General features: G+C 38.0%; 1 protein-coding gene across 2 annotated transcripts in view; it reads right to left on the reverse strand.

Annotated features, from left to right (window-relative positions):
- SPATA6 (spermatogenesis associated 6) overlaps positions 1-24,100 on the reverse strand; it is a 167,716-nt gene that overhangs the window by 43,124 nt on the left and 100,492 nt on the right. For both annotated transcript variants that reach the window (XM_018043965.1, XM_005678448.3), the window contains exons 9-10: positions 16,786-16,826; positions 383-567 (exon numbers count right to left, since the gene is read on the reverse strand). In XM_018043965.1, the coding sequence (XP_017899454.1) occupies positions 383-567; positions 16,786-16,826 (226 nt within the window). The remainder of the gene's footprint in view (positions 1-382; positions 568-16,785; positions 16,827-24,100) is intronic.

The raw sequence follows: 24,100 nt of genomic DNA on the forward strand, positions 1-24,100 counted from the left end.
GTATCATTATTATCAGTAAAAAAAAAATATAACCTATGCTATTTTCATACATAAGCCATGACTATAATGTTAAATTCCTATGAATCTCTTAAAAACAATTATCATATACTCTATTTTTCACTTTGGGAACTACAATATTTAATTAGGGTTAAAGTGACTCTAATTAATAAACTCACTATAGTTAATAAACTCACTTTGAGAGAACTGGGCTGGGGAGGAGTATCTGACACTGTGCAATACGTTCTAAGCAAAAAAAAATTACAGTGACTCTCTTAAAATCAAATTACCCTTTTACAAATAATCACATGACATACATAATTACTGCCTGCTCTTTTCTAATGATTATTCAAAAATTAATACAGAAATAGAAACTAAGCATTACCTTTCCCTGAGAGAAGCTCGATTTAACACAGGGCTTGGAGAATGCTTCGGCATGGTAGAGGGTGCTGAATGAACAAGTAAGGTCCTGGCTGAATGCTGGGGCTTGCTGCACGACCTTGAACTCAGATAGTCTTCACACCTTTCCAAAGAGTCATCGAAGTCTCTCCCATGAGGTGTTCTGATGACCTGTTTAAAAATTACATACATATACACAGGATATATATATATAGTGACATATACATATATATATATAGTGCTATTATACACATACACACACAACATTTGTAAAAGTAAAAAAAAAAATCAAATATAATGTCACAGCTATATTTGAAGGTAAATTTCATTAGGGGGCTCCCTGGTGATCTAATGGTTAAGATTCCATGCTTTTACTACCATGGCCTGGGTTCATTCCCTAGTTGGGGAACTGAGATCCCACAAACTGCATGGCAAAATAGATTAAAAAGAAAGATAATGTATGTAAAACACATGAAAATTCTCGACACAGAACACGTCCTCTGTAAGTGGATTCAAACGTTAAAAGCTATTTTGGGCTTCCCCGGTGGCTCAGCAATAAACAATCAGCCTGCTAATGCAGGAGACGTGGGTTTGATCCTTGCGTTGGGAAGCTCCCCTGGAGAAGGAAACGGCAACCCAGTCCAGTATTCTTGCCTGGAAAATCCCCTGGATAGAGGAGCCTGGCAGGCTACAGTCCACAGGGTTGCAGAGTCAGATGAAACTTAGCTACTGAGCATAGCAATCGTTACTACCACTGTATGACTAAACATTGAATAATCTGATTATTCAATCCACATGTCCGAAATCACTGCAGATGGTGACTGCAGCCATGAAATAAAGACATTTGCTCCTTGGAAGAAAAGTTATGATCAACCAGACAGCATATTAAAAAGCAGAGACATTATTTGCCAACAAAGGCCCATCTAGTCAAAGCTATGGTTTTTCTAGTAGTCATATGGGGATGAGAGTTGGACTATAAAGAAAGCTGAGCTCCAAAGAATTGATGCTTTTGAACTGTGGTGTTGGAGAAGACTCTCGAGAGTCCCTTGGACTGCAAGGAGATCAAACCAGTCAGTCAATCCTAAAAGAAATCAGTCCTGAATATTCATTGGAAGGACTGATGCTGAAGCTGAAACTCCAATACTTTAGCCACCTGATGCTGGGAAAGACTGAAGGCAGGAGGAGAAGGGGATGACAAAGGATGAGATGGTTGGATGGCATCACCGACTCAATGGACATGAATCTGAGCAAGCTCCGGGAGTTGGTGATGAACAGGGAAGTCTGGCATGCTGCAGTCCATGCGGTCACAAAGAGTCAGATACAACTGAGTGACTGAACTGAAAATCTATAGAACGTTACCAATTCCAAGGCCTTTTGAGTAGGAATGGGGTAAAGGTAGGGATGGATATATAAAGCAAACGACAAATACACATGAACTAATGATAGTCTAGCTATGAGGCCAAACAGAACAGAATGCTAGTCCTCATTCTCATCCATTAAAGTGAAGTTGATTAGTCGTGTCTGACTCTTTGCGACCCCATGGACTGTAGCCTACCAGGCTCCTCCATCCATGGGATTTTCCAGGCAAGAATACTGGAGTGGGTTGCCATTTCCTTCTCCAGGGGATCTTTCCAACCTAGGGATTGAACCCAAGTCTCCCGGATTGTAGGCAGACGCTTTACCGTCTGAGCCACCAGGGAAGCCCATACTCATCCATTGATTCATAATAAATCAAGGTAGATAAATGAATACAGTCCTGCCCTTGGAGAGCTTACATTCTAGTAAAATTTACATTCTAGTAAGGAGAAACAGATTTAAAAACACACAACCCCCTCTAAAATAAATAGGTAAAACATACAGTATATTGAAGGATGGTAAATACCATGGGAGGAAAATAAAGGAAATAAGAAGTGCTGCTGGGAGGGGTGGGAGGGATATGTTGGGAAGCAGCTGTAATTTTACATAGGGTGGTCAATGGGGACCTCATAGAGAGAACTACCGTAGCAAAACTCTAGGGAGTATAGGCCTGAAAGTGAAAGTGAAGTTGCTTAGTCGTGTCTGACTCTTTGTGACCCCATGGACTGTAGCCTATCAGGCTTCTCTGTCCATGGGCTTTTCCAGGCAAGAATACTGGAGTGGGTTGCCATTTCCTTCTCCAGGGGATCTTCCCGACCCAGGGATCGAACCCGGGTCTCCCACATTGCAGGCAGACGCTTTACCCTCTGAGCCACCAGGGAAGCCCTGTTGACTCTATTAAATATCACAAGACCTAAAACATGGGGACATTCCAGAAAGAGAGAAACAAACAAATAAACAACACACACACACACACACAAAGATCCTGTGGGTGGGGTGGGGTGTATGCCTGATAATTAGAAATACCAAGAAAGCCAATAGGGCTAGACTGAACAGTAGGAAATAAAGTAAAAAAGGCAAATTTTAAGGATTTAGACTTCTATTTTGAATAGACAAGCTCTTTTATTTTTTTTGAAAAGTAATATCTTCTTGGCTACTGTGTCAAGAACAGTCTATACTGTGTCCACAGGCAGAGTCAAGGAAATCAATTAAGAAATTATTAACAACAAAGCATGGGAAAGAATGCTGGCTTGCCTCTGAGTGATAGCAGTAGAGGCAAAAAGTGATCAGATTCAGAAGCCATCTGGAAGATACAGTCCACAGGAACTGCTGGTACACTGTCAACGATAACATCAAAGTTTTTTGGTGAAATCACTGGAAGAATTGAGTTTGTGTAAATTAGTTATACCCTTCCAATGGGACAGATGAAGAATAAGATATTAGGAGTCTGGTTTTCGATATGTTGAACTTCACATATCTATCAATCATCCAAACTATCAGAGTAGAGGTTCAGGGGAAGACTCAAGGTTAAACATATAAACTGGCAATATTTAGAGCCTAAATGGTATTTAAAAATATGGCACTAAGTGATGTAACCAAGGAAGTGAGCATAAATAGGAAACCTCTGAAAACTGAGCCCTGGGAATACTCCACTGTTTAGAATCTGGGAGGATGAGAAGCACACTGAGAAATGGCCAGGAAGTAAGGGGAAGAAAATGGAGAATGTATTATTCTGGGAGTCGGTTACATAATGTATTTCAAGGAAGGGGAGTAACTAGTGCAGTCAAATGTTGCTGATAAGACAAGGTAGAAAAGGCCTGGAATAGTATCAACAATTTTAATAAGAGTAGCTTTGATGGAGTGATGGGAGTGTTAATCAGGAGTTAAATAAATTCAATTCCTCTTTCTTGTTCCTTAACACATATTTAACTTCCCATCACCATATTACTGGAGAAGGCAATGGCTACACACTCCATTATTCTTGCCTGGAGAGTTCCCTGGACAGAGGAGCCTGGCGGGCTATAGTCCATGGGGTCGCAAAGAGTCAGACATGACTGAAGCGACTTGGCATGCAAGCACCATGTTAAGTGCTGAGACTACAATAGTGAACACAACAAAGTCCCTGCCTTTATGAAATTTTGTCCTAGTCGTTATTATCAACTAAATATTTGACCTTTAAGAAGGTCACTATGACTTTTAATCTTTCTCAGACTCATTTCCCCAGGGTTAATAATGGCTACCTTATATCTAAAAATCTTCCATAATTTAAGTTTCCTGCAGAATATCTAGATGTGTGAATTAGTTATAAAACAAATGTAAGCAGTTTATTATTAAAACACCACTCCTCCTTCAATACTACCACGATTTTCACCGCTCTCTAGAATTACAGCAACATATGGTGAGCCAGCAGTCAACAGAAAGAATCAAACTTTCATTCCAGAATCAAATAGCATGTAATTCAAATGACTCAGTTACAGTCCCAAATAACTGACCAAGAATATGTGATCCAGACTGAATGAGAGAAAAAAACTGAAAAATGCTCTAAAGACTGATAGGAAAGGGGGGAAAAAGTGCTATAATGCTATTTCTCGAATTATATCCAAATCTGAGCCACTTGGCTTATAGAGATTATTTCTCTTCATTAATTTCAATGCCAGTTGAGTCATGTTGGCTGCAGACCATTTCACTTTTTGTTTACTAAAATTTCTCCACAGACTAGTCAGCAATGCTCTACATAAAGCCTCTTCTAGGCGACTACAACTGTTTCTCTCTTTATCAGACTAGGAATCTAAGACTCTCTTGGACAACACATTAGCTAACACAGAGATCTAGAGAGGTACAGGGATCTGAGCTCACAAACCAGACGAGAGAGGGTGTTAACACAAAGAAAACTGACAGATCTGCTAGGGGGCAAACCTATCCTAATGGCAATACCTGCAGAAGGACATTCATAAACTTCTAGTGGTGGAGGTCTCATGGAGGAGGTAGGTTGGAATCAAGGTGCTAAGCAGAGAAAAGGGGGAGATAGGGCATTCCAAGTGGAAAAAAAGGCACAAGGAATAAACAATGCAGATACAATCACATGGCTAGTTGTGTAGGAAAGTAATTGGAGAGAATATCACAGAGGCGGAGAGGGGCACACTGTAGAGAACCTTGAATACTGTGTGTAACTCAATACTATCCAATATTTATTAAGCATCTTCTATGTATCAAGTACTGAACAAGGTAGGAGACAGTAATCACAGATAAATATAACAGGAGGCTTCAAAGATATTACCATCCAGAATGAGAGACATGGAAAAACAAATAATGATAAAACAGTGAGGAAGAAGATTAGAACTAAATAGATACACAATGAGTAACTGTGCAGTGGGGATACAGCTGGGATATATTCCTTCCATGGAATTAGAATAAATATTTTAGAAAATTATATTTCTAAATGAGGGAATGGAAGGTATAATAAGGGGATGAGATAAGAATTCACTTCAAATTTTCAACCTAGACTTAGCTTAAGAAGCATTTTCATAGCTCTTGGGAGTTTTCCATAGGTTGCTCTTTCACCTCCAGAAATCAAATGGAATGTCCTTACTTTGGCTCATAATGGAAGAGTCATATTTCTTGGATGATTCCTCAAGAACCCTAGCTTAGAGTGTTCAAAGAACTGGGTTCAAATCCCTGCTTGTTATGCGACCCTGAGCAAATCATTTATTCTAAGTTTTCACTTCCTTATCTATAAACTGGGGAAATAATTTTAAGGGTTTGCTACAGAAAATAAATACGACAAAATTAGTACAAACACAAAGCAGAGAACTTGATTCATGAAAGACAATAGTATTCATTTCCTCTGTTTACATAAACCTTCATATTTCAGCATAAAGAGTTTTTTTCTTTTTACATTTATGGAAATAGTTCTTTAAATCCTTTTTATAAGATATCAGAAATGTAACAATTCCAATATTACAGATGTTGAAGTGCATCAAGATAAAATCTAATAGTTTTAAACCAATCTGAAATTGTTACAGGTTAAAAAAGAAAATTTCATTTCACCAAGTTCACTGTAACTACATAAATGTAATTATGTAGATAACATACTTTTCAAACGTGTGATATATAATGGTTGAGTTATGCCATACTGCAGAAATAAGGTTCCTGAAAAGCTGCTTATACAATAAGTTAAATCATATTTGTGCCCATAAAATTTATAATTTATTGGACCTTCAAAGTTAAATTAATGGAAGAAAGAACCACTAAGTATAAATAGGAACCAGGAAACTCACTTATCCAAAAAATATTTGTTGAAGACTGGTACTACACACCATACTTGACAATTTCTCTTTCATCATGGGAAATAAAAAAAATTAAAACAAATAATTCTAATGGTATTTGCTGGGAAGTAGTTGAGGATGATGATAGGAAAGAAGTGTGGTGAAAGCACTACTTTCAGGATAGTGAAGATAAAGCAGGTGGGGGCTGCAAGTGCCAAGTTGCTTCAGTTGGGTTCGACTCTTTGCAACCCTATGGACCATAACCTGCCAGGCTCCTCTGTCCATGAGATTCTCCAGGCAAGAATACTGGAGTGCGCTGCCGTGCAGTCCTCCAGGGGATCTTTCCAACCCAGGGACTGAACACACATTTCTTACACGTCTCCTGTATTAGCAGGCAGGTTCTTTACCACTAGTGTCATAGTTCTGAGTGAAAAGGAAGAGAAGCAGATATTGGCAACTGAGATGAGTTTCTCAATTTTGCTGAAAACATTCCTTTTGAATCCTACTCAAGTAAATCATCAATTCCTACCTCACCCAATTTAAAAATCCATATGCTCAACTATCTGGTTTAGTTTAAGGAAAATGTACTTTCTTTATACTAGAGAAAAATTTAGAAGAAATTCCAAAATAATGCAATGAAAATGATATGTAATTCTTAGATTTGCCAATCTTTAGGGGGTAGGGGGAAATTCCTTCTTTCTTAGATCATTCTTCTATGCACTTACATAAATAATTTGTTTAATCCTCACAACAACCTTTGTGGTATTTTTACGGTCTACACTTTATAAGAGAGGAAACTGAAGGAAAGTCAAATAGCTACTGTTTGGTGGTAGTAGTCCCAGGTCAGTGAACTATGAGAGATCCATGGCAGAGAAAAAAAAAAACAAAAAAAACAGAAAACTCCTACAGCCCAAGCCTCAAAGGATGCCCATGAGGAAAGTTCCATAGAAGATGCACTAACAGTCGGATTTACTCACAGCCCAATAAAGAGTCAAGGGACAAATTGGCAAACTGCTTCCAAGAAAGAGAATATCCCCGAATTAATTTTATGATGTGATCATAACACTGCTACCAAACCACTGAAGAAAAGGAGGGAGGAATCTAATTATACATCACTCTTACTAGTGACCATGGGCTTCCCAGGTGGCACTAGTGGTAAATAACCTGCCTGCCAGTGCAGGAGACATAACAGATGAGGGTTTGACTCCTCAGTAGGAAGGATCCCCTGGAGAAGGGCGTGGCAGGCTACAGTCAACAGGGTCGCGAAGAGTAGGGCGCGACTGAAGCGACTTAGCGCACAGACACGCACACGTGCGTGACAGTAGGTGGGAGGTTATCTTAAATAAAATATTAACAAAGTAAATTTAGTGATGACCAAAAAAGAATACGACATGATTATGCTGGGTACGTTCAAAGAATACAAGAATGGGTTATCAATAGAAAATCTATTAATTCACCATAGGAAAAACATTATCAACTCAATACATGCTGAAAAAAGTATTCAGTAACATCCAACATCCACTCATAATTCAAAAATGTAAAATCTCTGAAAACAAGGAATTTCAAAGGGAACTTCCTTAACTTGCTAAAGGATAGCCAACAAAAATCTACTGCAAACAACATTCACAGGCGTGAAACCTTCGACATGATCCTATCTAAGACACGATCAAGACAAGAAGGCACATAGTATTAGTTTTGTGCTGCAACCTTTCAGGTTGCACTGCAAGAGCAAATTAGTGGCTTAACATAATAAAGGTTTATTTTTCCCTGTACTTTATGGTAATACAGGTTAGCAAGAGAATCACACTTCACAAAATTGCCCAAGGACCTGTGCTGATGAGACAGGCTGAACAACTTGCAGCTGAACAACTGTCACTTTAACAACAGAGAGTTCTTATCAATTCTTCTGTGCTGCACCCTGGAAGGGATCCACATAATTTCCATTTATAGTCTACTGGCTGGAACTACGCCCTATATACCTGCAAGAGGGCTTGAAAATATAGCAGAGGAAATGAATTGCCAGTAGGCAATAAATATCTCTGCCACATGCCCAATCACCACTTTTATTTCAGTACATTGAAAATTCTAGTAAGTCAAGACAAGCTAATCTGTAAGGCAGAATTAAAATTCATTGTTTGTATAAGATATGGTTTCCTTTACTAAAAAATTCAACAATATCTAAGATAAGAATGTTACACAAAAATCTACTTCAAAACCACAGATCAGCAAAACACATACAAATGTAGTTTTACATAAAAAACTGTTTGCAATGGGGACCAAAACTGTAAGGTTTCTGAGACTAAATCTAACAATGTGTAACACATTAATGGAAAAGTGTATATAACTTTCGTAAGACATGTGAGAACTGAGACGATCTGCATTCACCAGGCTTGGCTAACAGAACTAAAGTCTGAGGCTCACCTACCTCAGTATGACTTTACCATGAGTTTTAATGCTATAAACCAGTAAATAGCTTCATTATTTGCTTTAGGACCTTCCCATAAAACATTTGCCTGAACAACAGTCTGCTCAAGCATCATTCAGCTCCCTTCTCAAAATGATAGATTCTTAGTCTGAGCAAACAGTTCCCTTCTCAGCCCAAGAGATAAGTCAGGAAGAAAAATTTCTTCCCTATTAAATACCGGCTTACTTATCAAGACTTGCTTTAGGACTCTAATCTTCATGTCCAACGTTGTTGTTTAGTCACTAAGTTGCATCTAACTCTTTGCAACCCCATGAACTGCAGTCTGCTAGGCTCTTCTGTTCATGGGATTTCCCAGGCAAGAATATTGGAGTGACTTGTCATTTCCTTCTGCAGGGGATCTTCTCGAAACAGAGATCGAACCTACATCTCCTGTTTGGCAGGTGGATTCGTTACCACTGGGTCAACAGGGAACCTCTAATCTTTTATATGACAAACATTGCTAATGAGATTCCCTCCTTTAAAGTTCAGTTCAGTTCATTTGCTCAGTCATGTCCAACTCTTTGTACGCCATGGACTGCAGCATGCCAGGCCTCACTGTCCATCACCAACTCCGAGAGTTTACTCAAACTCATGTCCATTGAATTGTTGATTCCATCCAACCGTCTCATCCTCTGTCATCCCCTTCTCCTCCTGCCCTCAACCTTTCCCAGCATCAGGATCTTTTCAAATGAGTCAGCTCTTCGCATCAGGTGGCCAAAGTACTGGAGTTTCAGCTTCAACATCAGTCCTTCCAATGAACACCCAGGACTGATCTCCTTTAGGATGGACTGGTTGGATCTCCTTGAAGTCCAAGGGACTCTCAAGAGTCTTCTCCAACACCATAGTTCAAAAGCATCAATTCTTCAGCGCTCAGCTTTCTTCACAGTCCAACTCTCACATCCATACATGACTACCTGAAAATTCCAAGGAGTAAGCTTTTTATTTCATGGCTGCAGTCACCATCTGCAGTGATTTTGGAGGCACTCAAAAAATAGTCAGCCACTGTTTCCACTGTTTCCCCATCTATCTGCCATGAAGTGATGGGACCGGATACCATGATCTTAATTTTCTGAATGTTGAGCTTTAAGCCAACTTTTTCACTCTCCTCTTTCACTTTCATTAAGAGGCTCTTTAGTTCTTCACTTTCTGCCATAAGGGTGGTATCATCTGCATACCTGAGGTTATTGATATTTCTCCCGGCAATCTTGATTCCAGCTTGTGCTTTCTCCAGCCCAGCATTTCTCATGATGTACTCTGCATGTAAGTTAAATAAGCAGGGTGACAATATACAGCCTTGATGGACTCCTTTCCCAATCTGGAACCAGTCTGTTATTCCATGCCCAGTTCTAACTGTTGCTTCCTGACATGCATACAGATTTCTCAAGAGGCAGGTCAGGTGGTCTGGGATTCCCATATCTTTCAAAATTTTCCACAGTTTATTGTGAGCCACACAGTTAAAGGCTTTGGCATAGTCAATAAAGCAGAAATAGATGTTTTTCTGGAACTCTCTTGCTTTTTCCATGATCCAGCAGATGTTTGCAATTTGATCTCTGGTTCCTCTGCCTTTTCTAAAACCAGCTTGAACATCTGAAAGTTCACGGTTCATGTATTGCTGAAGCCTAGCTTGGAGAATTTTGAGCATTACTTTACTAGCATGTGAGATGAGTGCAATTGTGCGGTAGTTTGAGCATTCTTTGGCATTGCCTTTCTTTGGGATTGGAATGAACACTGACCTTTTCCAGTCCTGTGGCCACTGCTGAGTTTTCCAAATGTGCTGGCATATTGAGTGCAGCACTTTCACAGCATCATCTTTTAGGATTTGAAACAGCTCAACTGGAATTCCATCATCTCCACTAGCTTTGTTGGTGGTGATGCTTCCTAAGGCTCACTTGACTTCACATTCTAGGATGTCTGGCTCTAGGTGAGTGATCACACCATCGTGATTATCTGGGTCATGAAGATCTTTTTTGCACAGTTCTTCTGTGTATTCTTGCCACCTCTTCTTAATATCTTCTGCTTCTGTTAGGTCCATACCATTTCTGTCCTTTATTGAGCCCATCTTTGCATGAAATGTTCCCTTGGTATCTCTAATTTTCTTGAAGAGATCTCTTGTCTTTCCCTTTCTATTATTTTCTTCTATTTCTTTGCACTGATCACTGAGGAAGGCTTTCTTATCTCTCCTTGCCATTCTTTGGAACTCTGCATTCAAATGGATATACATTTCCTTTTCTCCTTTGCTTTTTGGTTCTCTTTTCACAGCTATTTGTAAGGCCTCCTCAGACAGTCATTTTGCTTTTTTGCATTTCTTTTTCTTGGGGATGGTCTTGATCCCTGTCTCCTATGCAATGTTATGAACCCCTGTCCTAAGTTCATCAGGCACTCTATCAGATCTAGTCCCTTAGATCTATTTCTCACTTCCACTGTATAGTCATAAGGGATTTGATTAAGGTCATACCTGAATGGTCTAGTGGTTTTCCCCACTTTCTTCAATTTAAGTGTGAATTTGGCAATAAGGAGAGTTCATGATCTGAGCCACAATCAGCTAAAGCTTTAAAGCCCTTCCTTAAAACTCTGGAGCCAAGACTCCCAAACACTTAACCTTTAAATATTTACCTATAAACATCCACCCTTAACTTTTCAGAGATATTACTCTTAACCTTTTAGAGATACTACTAAGTCTGCAAAGGTGATGCTCTCCCTTACTGCATAATCAAAGCTCTGCTTTGCTTGATATCAACAGATTCTCCAGTTATTGTGGTGATCTTTTGGTGAGCTGGCAGTTGACAACCCTGAAATCCAACAAGATCCAAAGAGACCCTCCTAGTTGCCAAATCTAAGACATTCAACTCAGAAATAGTTTTTTTCCTCTGGGACTCTTGGGCCTCCCTCCTTGGGGTGGGGTGGGGGGATCTCTCTAACTATCAATACAATGGTGTGTTAACTGAATCTTCTGTTAGGTCTGGAGTCTGCTCTCCTTTTGTTAAAGCTCCCAAATACTGAGTTACTCTGTCTTGTAGGAATGGAGAACCCTTGTCATTATCTGTTCAAATCTGAAAACTTGTATCCTAGGTGGAAACCTGTCTTATTACATATGTTACTAATATGTCTCTCTGTCACTTTTTTCTCTGAGTCTATAAGAGGAAGCCAGAGCAAAATGACCAGGCATGAACTTCTAAAGCTATCCTGTAGCCAAATCTAAGAACTGACAGGTTCAGATGTCCTCATTCTACCAGAATCCTTAGTAAAAACTTTGCCCTGGGCCACCTGTCAGAATATCATGACAACTTTCCTCAGTTTCTTCTTTTTATTTTCCTCTATGGGAGAAAATGCTTCTGGAAGAAACCACTACCAGACCTTCCATCTTCTTAGAAGTACAGATTTGTCAGGTCTCCAATCTAAGATACCAACCACTAGGTTGGCGCCCAAGACATAAGCAACATACAACATATGTTGTACTAGCAACATAATGACCAACACTGTCAGATTCTTATGCCTGTGTTTCAGTTTAGGCCAATGCCCCTTCCAAGTTTCAATCTTTTGATCATCTTATGTATATTTATACTATGATTTTAAATTGCACACTTACTGTTCCAAATAGCATAATTTCACTAAGTATACTTTAGAATTACAGTGGCTACCTTGGAGGGTGTTTTATATGATCATAACTGTTCATGTAAAAGATGCCTTAGAATGAAAAAGAACAAAATCCTACATATCCAATAGTCTGCACTTCTCAACTGGTCCAATAAAAATTCAAAAAAAAAATTTCAGAGTCTACAAATTGCTTCCTTAAAAGATCTGTTGGCCAAGGCCAATTTTTAAGAATGTGAAAATGTAAAATTATGTCTTGTTAGGATACCCTCACGTCCCACTGAAAGAAATGGCCTTTACCCCCACTATTTCTTATCTCCTGTCCTATCCTTCTCCATTACCTGAGAACCCTATCCTTCTTTCGTGTGCTTTCATTCCCATCGAAGTGCCAGAAACAAAAGCTCAATGACTTCTTAAAATTAAATCCCCTTCAGAATACATCAAGTGCCATATGGTTTATTTTTAAGCTCTGATCTTTTTCTGACCTGAATAGTCAAGACATTCTCCAAAGTCTAATAAACAAGATAAACAAGAAATTGCAGCAGAATTTAGAATTCTGTATACTTTAATTTGGCTTTTCCACATTTCCTATCTCAATAAAAGGTATCAAGAAAACACTGAGTTGTAAAAATCAGAAATACAAAAGTCATTCATAATACTGCACGGCTAAGACCCTTTCAATACTCTCTGATTTCAAACTTTTCTTGACTATTTTTGCTTAGTTCCTAGAATAAAAAAAAAAGGGGGGGGGCCTGGAGATATTTCTATTGAGATTTTACTAATTTTTGAATTACCCTACATAGAAGTATATCTTTATGACACTGACCTTTTCTCTAGGAAAACATAGTGCATCTTTTCCATCTGTCAAGTGTACTTTTCTGTCAACATTAGCCCTAAATATCTGTCTAATATCTCCACTGCAACTGACCTCCATTACTATCATCTTAATCCAAGCCATCATTTCTCACATTGACTACTCAATAATCCACTAACTTGTCTACTGTCTCCATTCTTTTCCCAGTCCACACTACTATCAAGAGTAATATTTTCAAAGTACAAAGCCAACTGTATCATCTTATTGTTTAAAATAACTTCATTTGCTTCCCATTGTACCTAGGATAATAATCAAAATTCTTAACATGGCAAAAAAGATTTGATCCCTATCTACTACTCCAGCCTAAGCTTACACCGTGTGCTTACCCATGTCTGTCACTCCTAGCAACACTGGTCTTTTAGCTGCCTACCCACTGAACCTTTATAAATGCTACTTCCCCCTTTTCCCTTGGACATGTGCTTCCCTCCTTTTTACACAGTAAATTACTATCCACCTTCAGAGCTCCAGAGCAGTCACCAATCCTCAAAATCCTTTTTCTGTTCTCCTTCACCGGATCAAATCCTCCTAATATATAACTAGTCGAAGTCAGCATGCATATCCCTCATGATATTTGTCACAGTTCCAATATATATTGATTTTTGTGATTTTATTATCTCTTTCATTATCATAATATATCCATGAAGGCAGAGACAGTTACTAGTTTTGCTAATTTTTTGCTTATTTCTATTAATAACATAATAGCATTTTAGTCATATCATCTTTCCTAATAGTATGAGAGAAGCTGGGAGCAGAGAGAAACAAGGCATTCTAGATGTGACAGAACAAAGGACTAGCTTTCCATCACAATTCATCTTTCCTTTCTTCAGAGCAGAATTACTGCCGAGAAGCAATCCCTGCATGTAGGTGTGGCCATCTGGTTAGTTCTTGGCAAACAGAGTGTAGGTAAAAATGTCATGTGTCAATTCAAGGCCAAGGCTTTTAAGAAACCAACATGCCTCTTCAGGTTCTCCTTCGTTTTCCACTATGTGAAGAGGACAGCAATGCTCTAGAATAAGGTGAAGACACAAAATGGGGTCACTTCATGGACCTCTCTTCTCTTGCCTCTGCAGAATATATTTCTCAACAGAGCTTAGGCAAAGTCTTACTTTTCTAAAAATTTCTTGCAAGCACTCATAGTTTCATAACTCTTTTCCTTATAGATACCGTACAGTGTTCCACCAGCTATTATATGCCTATATGAAAACAATCCTTTATTTTTCCATAGAAAGAACAGCCCTGTTCAATGCTGAATATATATTTCTATGGAAATCTACCTTTTCAATACAAAAAATAATCCTGTAAGCTGACTTACTACCCACAGCCTTACAAAGGTGGTATGAATGATTAACTTCTACTCTAACTCTGAAAATGAAAAATATAGAGTTGAGGGTGGGCAGATAGTTAAGGGATAGAAGTGAAGGTCTTTAAAATAATTCATTTAGAAGAGGGGATTCTGAAGATATACACCTACCTTTAAATAGACCAGTCAATACAGAACTGGATTATAGTTACCTTAGGATAACGATTAGTGTCTGATAAACTTTCCCACCTTTCTATACTTTTATATATTTGGTTTACTTGTTTTTTCTTTATAATCCACTCACACAACAAACATATTTTAGGAATCCACACTATGTATCAGGCAATATGCTAAGTACTAGTGATTATCAATAAGTAAGACCAATAAGATCCTTGCCATTTTAGAACTGACAGATTATTTTATTTTATTTTACTTTACAGTACTGTATTGGTTTTGCCATATATCAACTGAATCTGCCACGGGTGTACAAGGGTGCCCACTTTCACCACTACTATTCAACATGTTCTGGAAGTTTTGGCCACAGCAATCAGAGCAGAAAAAGAAATAAAAGGAATACACATTGGAAAAGAAGAAGTAAAACTCTCACTGTTTGCAGATGACATGATCCTCTACATAGAAAACCCTAAAAACTCCACCAGAAAATTACTAGAGCTAATCAATGAATACAGTAAAGTTGCAGGATATAAAATCAACACATAGAAATCCCTTGCATTCCTATACACTAATAAGGAGAAAGTAGAAATAGTTTGGCTTTTTTTAAAGGCAGACTATAAACAAAGATGCAAATAAAGAAGAAAATAAATACATAAAAATTGTGAAACATGACTTGAAGAAAATGTACAAAGACAGGCTTATCCCTTGGTGTTACAAATAAGGTGGCTTCCCCAGGTCCCATGCAAGACAAAGAACATTATGCTTTTTGATGTATGTGTGTGTGCACATGTGTGTGTGTTTACAGGCACGCTCATAAGCACATATATTACACAGATCAGTATACATGCATGTGTTTGAGTATATTCCACATAATAGAGTGGGTCTGCACCAGGTGAATTATGCCAGGCCCACACTCCTCTCGGGACAGCCTTAAAAAGGGCACAGCCCTATACAAACACTATATGAGGGATGGTTCCATTTAAGTGATATGTTCATGTCTATACTCATAGATCTCAAATGCCAATGCTTGCATAGACAGCAAAAGAATGCATAAGAATCACCTGGAAACTTGTAATAAAAATTTCCAGCCTCCATTCTCAGCAATTTTCATTTAGTAGGCCTGGAATGGATTTTCATATAGTTCCACCTCTATGATTCTGACACTCTGGTAGATTTGGACCCTTAGTCACAACTCTGCCTTGGCTCTTCCGTATTTCTTTCATCACAATCAAAGCCTGGCAAAGAACTATGCTATTCAGTGCCATAAAGTACAGAATAAATCGTCTTCAAGTAAATAAACAAAGGTATTATAAAGAAAGGTGTGATTTTTGTTTTGTTTTCCTAAATATAATACCTCCTCTTATTAAGAAGTTTTCACTTAGAGGCAGAAAAGATAAATCCTGGGGAAATACTTCTCAAAACGCAGAACATGAACTACTAGTGATATAGCAGGTTTTTAATATGCTGTCCAAAATAAATTTAGATAATACACAAGATTATTTTACATGGTACATGGACATACACTAAAAGACAGTGAATCACAAAGAAAAAAATGTACTTTCTATTCAATTCTCTTTCAATCAGAAATCTTCAGTTAGCTATTGGTAATGTCTGCTACACCTGTATGTCATTGCTTATCTCATTTTAAGAAATAGAGAACATGTCTCAGAGTCTTGTTATCTAGCTAGAATTTAGTACCATTGTTTTGTTTTCACTGTATTTTTAAGGCTATCATCCATTTAAAGCATATGATACCGATTTTCAACTATTTTAATTTTCATTTATACTTATAAATGAAAAGAAGATGAACTTTCAGTTTTTGAATTTTTAAAATTAATTTCTATTGAAGTACATTTACAATATTGTTAGTTTCTGCTGTACAACAAAATGAATCAGTTTTTATATATATATATATGCACTTATTTTTAGATTCTGTGGATTTTTTAAAGATAGCATAAATTATATGCAGATACTACAAAAATTATGATGCTGCTGTATGAATGAATGAATAAATGAAATTTAGAATTACTACTGTGAGGTATCACTAAAAGTAACAGCCAATTTTTCTGTCTCTATCTCTCTCTCTCTCTCTCTCACACACACACACACACACACACACACACACACACACAAAGACAAATAACTGATTCAAAAGAACAATCAAAAGTCACAAAATAGTTATAGGAAGACACTCAATGAAAAGTCTATTCCAGACAAAATAATGACATTCCATAATATGACAATTATTGTTTGTAGATTTCTTGACTAAATGAATATGATAATATCTGACCATACATATCAGAAATTTATGTATGCTCTAACCAGAAAGCCAGGATAACTATCACATGTAGTTTTTATTACATACCTTATAATCCTTGGGTCGACAGCAGCCAAGATGAGAATGATCTAAAAAAGGACGTATACAAGAAACTATAAATATTTCCACCAAAAATAAATTTGGTTTAATCTTTGCTTTTTCGTACGATCACTGTTTCTATGATCATAATTCACACAGCAGTTTTCAGAAATACCTTCAAAATCCTTCAACAATGTTACAAAGATAAGTTCAAATCTATAAGTTCTTTAGCAAATAAATGATTCACAAATATTATTTTCATTACAGTAGGAGATATTTGATATAGACCATGTTAATTTTTATTTGATAAGCCAATCTGTGTGCATGAAACGGACACTTTTTACTTGACAAACCAGTTTATGATGATACGTATTTTGAACATGTAGACTTGATAGATATTGCCAAACTACAAGTGTTCCTAATCTTGGAGTCCATGCCTGAGTCAAGCGAGTGTAGTGGAAACAGGACCAGCTTTAGCAAGTGGGAGCTACTGTCCTGTAGTGTATAGATCTTGCTGACAAATAGATGTGCATTACCGTTTAGGCACCAGCACTTCTAATTTGGCGATGGGCATATTCTTTGACTTTTCCAAGTCTCAGATCCTTCAACTGTCCCATGTACCTCTTTCATAATATTGTTTTAAAGATTACATTATATATTACATGTAAGGCAGTAAAATAAATGCTAACTATTATTACTAACAGCTTTTCTGGTGGCTCAGACAGTAAAGCATCTGCCTGCAATGCAGGAGACCTGGGTTCTATCCCTGGGTCGGGAAGATCCCCTGGAGAAGGAAATGGCAATCCACTCCAGTACTCTTGCCTGGAAAATCTCATGGATGGAGGAAGCTGGTAGGCTACAGTCCATGGGGTCACAAAGAGTTGGACATGACTGAGCGACTTCACTTTCTTTCTATTATTACTAACACAACATCAACATCATTACTATTGAATTCTAACTCAAACAAGGCCAGGTTCAATTTACCCTAGATGGTAATCTGGTCAAGTTACACAATTAATTTCATGCCTCATTTTAAAAGTATAAAGACAATGCTTACCTTACCTCAAAAGAGAGTTATAGTTATGATTAAATTATACAATTCATAAAAGTACCTATTCTCGGTATTTACAACAGTGGATTATAAAATTATTTCAAATCTCTCTCTAAAACAAACCACTACATTATAAAAGTACATTTGGTGTTCTATTTACTACTTAAAGGAGTCAACTTTTTAGAATTACAATCTCTATTATATTGATAGATGAGAAAATCAGAACCATACTTTGAAACTCTACTTCTTTGCTAATACATTTCAATAAAAAACACTCTTAACAGTCTATATTTTACCTTCCCCAACCACTTTGTACAGAAAAACAGGCTATACAGATACAAACCCAGGATAATCTGTGCCGTGCTGTGCTTAGTTGCTCAGTTCTGTCTGACACTTTGCGACCCCATGGACTGTAGCCCACCAGGCTCATCTGTTCATGGAATTCTCCAGGCAAAAACCATTTATAAAGTTACCCTAATTCAGACAAACTTCTACAGTTTTCTTTCATTTTTATAAATTAAGCTAATACTTTGACCTGAGGTTTCCTAACGTTCATATTTAATCACCCTTACTAACAATTAGGCACTAACTATATCCTAAATGTAGGAGATAAAGGAGATAAAAATCATGGCCCATGGTTGTACAGTGCTTATAATTTATTTAAGTTATTACCAAGTCAAATAACAGCAGCATAAAAGGACAAGCTACATCAGAATGGTACTGGCAATTAATGCTATCAAAAAGTCATAGTAGAGCCCAGTCTCTCAAAATTGAAGACAATCAGGCAAAACTTCCTATAGGCGGAAAAAGTTGAGCTGGGCCTTAATGAATGGGTCACACTAAAGAAAAGTATAAAGAAAACAAAAGAGCTAATTTAGATTGTGTGTGTGTATATGTGTGATCTTGAACAACTTACATCTCCTTAAATCTCAGATTTCTTCATCTGTAAAGTGAGGATAACTAATAGTACCTAAAATTTTTGAGGTTACTGTGAGTAATGAATCAATGAAATGTAAGTACTTAGAATAGTGGCTAGCAGAAAACACAATAAATATTAGCTATTATTTGATTCTCGTATAATCTCATTAAATCAGTGTTACAAACCAAATATTTGTGTCCTCCCAAAATGTGTATGTTGAAGCCCTACTCCTCAAAGTGATGGCATTTGGAAATGAGAGGTATTTGCTAAATTCTAAGCAAATTAAAAAAGGACAACTTTAAAATGCTCAAATGACCAGATGAACTTCCAAATATTCTTAAGGTACAAGAGATACTAAGTTTCTTCATAAGGACTGCATAGATTAGAATTATATTTCATGGAAATTCCAGCCAGAGAAAACGTGGAAATTTTAGCTAAAAAAAAAAAAAAAAATTACATCTAGTCCTCAGAGGCGCAGACTCCTGCATTTTGTGCCCTTCCCAGGTCCGAGGAGCTCAGGTGATAAGGTATTTGGCACGAGCGGTCACTGCGACTTATCACCTCCCCCGTCCCCGCCACTCAGTTTTCTGGGTGAACAACAGGCGCACCTTCTCAGGTGGATGTTGACTGTCCAAAACCGCAAGAACTCTTAGGAAAGAAGCCTGCTTGCAGTTTGGTAGATACTGTCTCTCGAAGGGGGCTGCAATTGCCCCCTTCCAGCTCTGGCTGCCTGTCACTGGAGGGGGATGGTCTTCAGCCGACTAGCTCTGTACAGTCCTTTGTTCTGTGAGCGGGCCTGACAGTGTCTTAGGTTAGGGCTTTTCGTGTAGCTCTAGTCAGTCCTTTGTTCTGTGTACGGGCCTGGCGGTGTCTTAGGTTAGGGCTTTTCCTATGGCAGCTATCCCACAGTCTGGTTTGCTAGCCCAAGTTAGTTCCCTCAGATTGCCCTCAGGCCCGGTCCTTACTAAGCAATGCAGCCCGCGCCTCCCTGTCCAGCCCCTGCTTGCTAGTGGCGGATGCAGGCGTCTGTGCTACTTCTCCGCTAGGGGAGTTATCGTTGGGCAGGTAAACTGTGGGTTTTAATTATTTATTTATTTTCCCTCCCAGTTAGGTTGCCCTCTGTGGTTCCAAGGCTCGCCACAGACTCGGCAGTGACAGTGTTTCCTGGTATTTGGAAACTTCTCTCTTTTAAGACTCCCTTCCTGGGACGGAGCTCCCTCCCTACCTCTTTTGTCTCTTTTTTTGTCTTTTATATTTTTTCCTACCTCCTTTCCAAGACAATGGGCTGCTTTTCTGGGTGCCTGATGTCCTCTGCCAGCATTCAGAAGTCGTTTTGTGGAATTTACTCAGCATTTAAATCTTCTTTTGATGAATTTGTAGGGGAGGAAAGTGGTCTCCCTGTCTTATTCCTCTGCCATCTTAGGACCCTCCATACCGACACTGAAACCAAGCACCACCCAAGGGCCAACAAGTTCCAGAGCAAGACATACCATGCAAATTCTCCAGCAACATAGGAACACAGCCCTGAGCTTCAATATACAGGCTGCCTAAAATTACTCCAAACCTACTGACATCTCTTAACTCATTCCTGGACACTTCACTGCACTCCAGAGAGAAGAAATCAAGCTACAAGCTTCCCTAACCAGGACACCTTCAAAAGCCACCCGTACAACCCCACCCACAGTGAGGGAACTCCATAATAAAGAGAATTCCACAAACTGCCAGAAAACAGAAAGGCCACCCCAAACTCAGAAATATAAACAAGATAAAGAGACAGAGGAATACCCAGCAGGTAAAGGAACAGGATAAATGTCCACCAATCCAAACAAAAGAGGAAGAGATAGGGAATCTACCTGATAAAGAATTCCAAATAATGATAGTGAAAATGATCCAAAATCTTGAAATCAAAATGGAATCACAGATAAATAGCCTGGAGACAAGGATTGAGAAGATGCAAGAAAGGTTTAACAAAGACCTAGAAGAAATAAAAAAGAGTCAATATATAATGAATAAGGCAATAAATGAGATCAAAAACACTATGGAGGCAACAAATAGTAGAATAATGGAGGCAGAAGATAGGATTAGTGAAGTAGAATGGTAGAAATAAATGAAGCAGAGAAGAAAAAAGAAAAACGAATTAAAAGAAGACAATCTCAGAGACCTCCAGGACAATATGAAACGTTCCAACATTCGAATTATAGAAATCCCAGAAGAAGAAGACAAAAAGAAAGACCATGAGAAAATACTTGAGGAGATAATAGTTGAAAACTTCCCTAAAATGGAGAAGGAAATAATCACCCAAGTCCAAGAAACCCAGAGAGTCCCAAACAGGATAAACCCAAGGCAAAACACCCCAAGACACATATTAATCAAATTAGCAAAGATCAAACACAAAGAACAAATATTAAAAGCAGCAAGGGAAAAACAACAAATAACACATAAGGGGATTCCCATAAGGATAACAGCTGATCTTTCAATAGAAACTCTTCAGGCCAGGAGGGAATGGCAAGACATACTTGAAGTTATGAAAGAAAATAGCCTACAGCCCAGATTACTGTACCCAGCAAGGATCTCATTCAAATATGAAGAGAAATCAAAAGCTTTAAAGACAAGTAAAAGCTGAGAGAATTCAGCACCACCAAACCAGCTCTCCAACAAATGCTAAAGGATATTCTCTAGACAGGAAACACAAAAAGAGTGTATAAACCCGAACCCAAAACAATAAAGTAAATGGCAACGAGATCATACTTATCAATAATTACCTTAAACGTAAATGGATTGAAAACCCTAACCAAAAGACAAAGATTGGCTGAATGGATACAAAAACAAGACTCCTACATATGTTGTCTACAAGAGACTCTCCTCAAAACAGAGGACACATACAGACTGAAAGGGAAGGGCTGGAAAAAGATATTCCATGCAAATAGAAACCAAAAGAAAGCAGGAGCAGCAATACTCATATCAGATAAAATAGACTTTAAAACAAAGGCTGTGAAAAGAGACAAAGAAGGACACCACATAATGATCAAAGGATCTCTCCAAGAGGAAGATATAACAATTATAAATATATATGCACCCAACATAGGAGCATCACAATATGTAAGACAAATGCTAACAAGTATGAAAGGGGAAATTAACAATAACACAATAATAGCGGGAGACTTTAATACCCCACTCACACCTATGGACAGATCAACTAAACAAAAAATTAACACGGAAACACAAACTTTAAACGATACAATAGAGCAGTTAGACCTAATTGATATCTATAGCACATTTCACTGCAAAACAATGAATTTCACCTTTTTCTCAAGCACACATGGAACCTTCTCCAGGATAGATCACATCCTGGGCCATAAATCTAGCCTCGGTAAATTCAAAAAAATTGAAATTATTCCAAGTATCTTTTCTGACCACAGTGCAGTAAGATTAGATCTCAATTACAGGAGAAAAACTTTTAAAAATTCCAACATATGGAGGCTGAACAACACGCTGCTGAATAACTAACAAATCACAGAAGAAATAAAAAAAAGAAATCAAAATATGCATAGAAATGAGTGAAAATGAAAACACAACAACCCCAAACCTGTGGGACACTGTAAAAGCGGTGCTAAGGGGAAGGTTCATAGCAATACAGGCATACCTCAAGAAACAAGAAAAAAGTCAAATAAATAACCTAACTCTACACCTAAAGCAACTAGAAAAGGAAGAAATGAGGAACCCCAGGGTTAGTAGAAGGAAAGAAATCTTAAAAATTAGGGCAGAAATAAATGCAAAAGAAACAAAAGAGACCGTAGCAAAAATCAACAAAGCTAAAAGCTGGTTCTTTGAAAGGATAAATAAAACTGACAAACTATTAGCCAGACTCAGCAAGAAACAAAGGGAGAAAAATCAAATCAATAAAATTATAAATGAAAATGGAGAGATCACAACAGACAACAGAGAAATACAAAGGATCATAAGAGACTACTATCAGCAATTATATGCCAAAAAAATGGACAACTTGGAAGAAATGGACAAATTCTTAGAAAAGTACAACTTTCCAAAACTGAATCGGAAGAAATAGAAAATCTTAACAGACCCATCACAAGCACGGAAATTGAAACTGCAATCATAAACCTTCAGCAAACAAAAGCCCAGGTCCAGACTGCTTCACAGCTGAATTCTACCAAAAATTTAGAGAAGAGCTAACACCTATCCTACTCAAACTCTTCCAGAAAATTGCAGAGGAAGGTAAACTTCCAAACTCATTCTATGAGGCCACCATCACCCTAATACCAAAACCTGACAAAGACACCACAAAAAAAGAAAACTACAGGCCAATATCACAGATGAACATAGATGCAAAAATCCTTAACAAAATTCTAGCAATCAGAATCCAACAACACATTAAAAAGATCATACACCATGACCAAGTGGGCTTTATCGCAGGGATGCAAGGATTCTTCAATATCTGCAAATCAATCAATGTAATACACATTAACAAATTGAAAAATAAAAGCCATATGATTATCTCAATAGATGCAGGGAAAGCCTTTGACAAAATTCAACATCCGTTTATGATAAAAACTCTCCAGAAAGCAGGAATAGAAGGAACATACCTCAGCATAATAAAAGCTATATATGACAAACCCACGGCAAACATTATCCTCAACGGTGAAAAATTGAAAGCACTTCCCCTAAAGTCAGGAACAAGACAAGGGTGCCCACTTTCACCACTACTATTCAACATAGTTTTGGAAGTTTTGGCCACAGCAGTCAGAGCAGAAAAAGAAATAAAAGGAATACAAATTGGAAAAGAAGAAGTAAAACTCACTGTTTGCAGATGACATGATCCTCTACATAGAAAACCCTACAGACTTCACCAGAAAATTACTAGAGCTTATTATATTGTTAGTTCCTTGTTTTGATAATTACATCACCGTAAGAGAAAAACTGTTAGTTTTCTCGGCCTGTCTTCTATCATAGATTAGGTGAATTAAACAATAAACATTTATTTCTCATACTTCTAGAAGCTGGAAGTCTGAGATGTGGGTGCCAACACAGCCAGGTTTCGGTGAAAGCTCTCATTCTGGCTTGAGGATGGCTGCCTTTTGGTTGTGTCCTTACATGACAGAGAGAAAGGAACATCACTGATATGGGATCTCTGACATTAATCCTATCATGAAAACCCTACCCCATAAACTCATCTAAACCTAATTACCTCCCAAAGGTAATGACCCATCTCCAAATACCACCGCTGGGGGTTAGAACTTCAACATATGAATTTTGAGGGACACAATTCAGTCCACAGCAATGATGGGAAAAATTTATACGCAGACACACATACAGAGATGGAGGCAAGGAGGAGAAAG

This window comes from Capra hircus, chromosome 3, assembly GCF_001704415.2.
Source record: "Capra hircus breed San Clemente chromosome 3, ASM170441v1, whole genome shotgun sequence".
In the NCBI taxonomy this organism is placed as follows: domain Eukaryota; kingdom Metazoa; phylum Chordata; class Mammalia; order Artiodactyla; family Bovidae; genus Capra; species Capra hircus.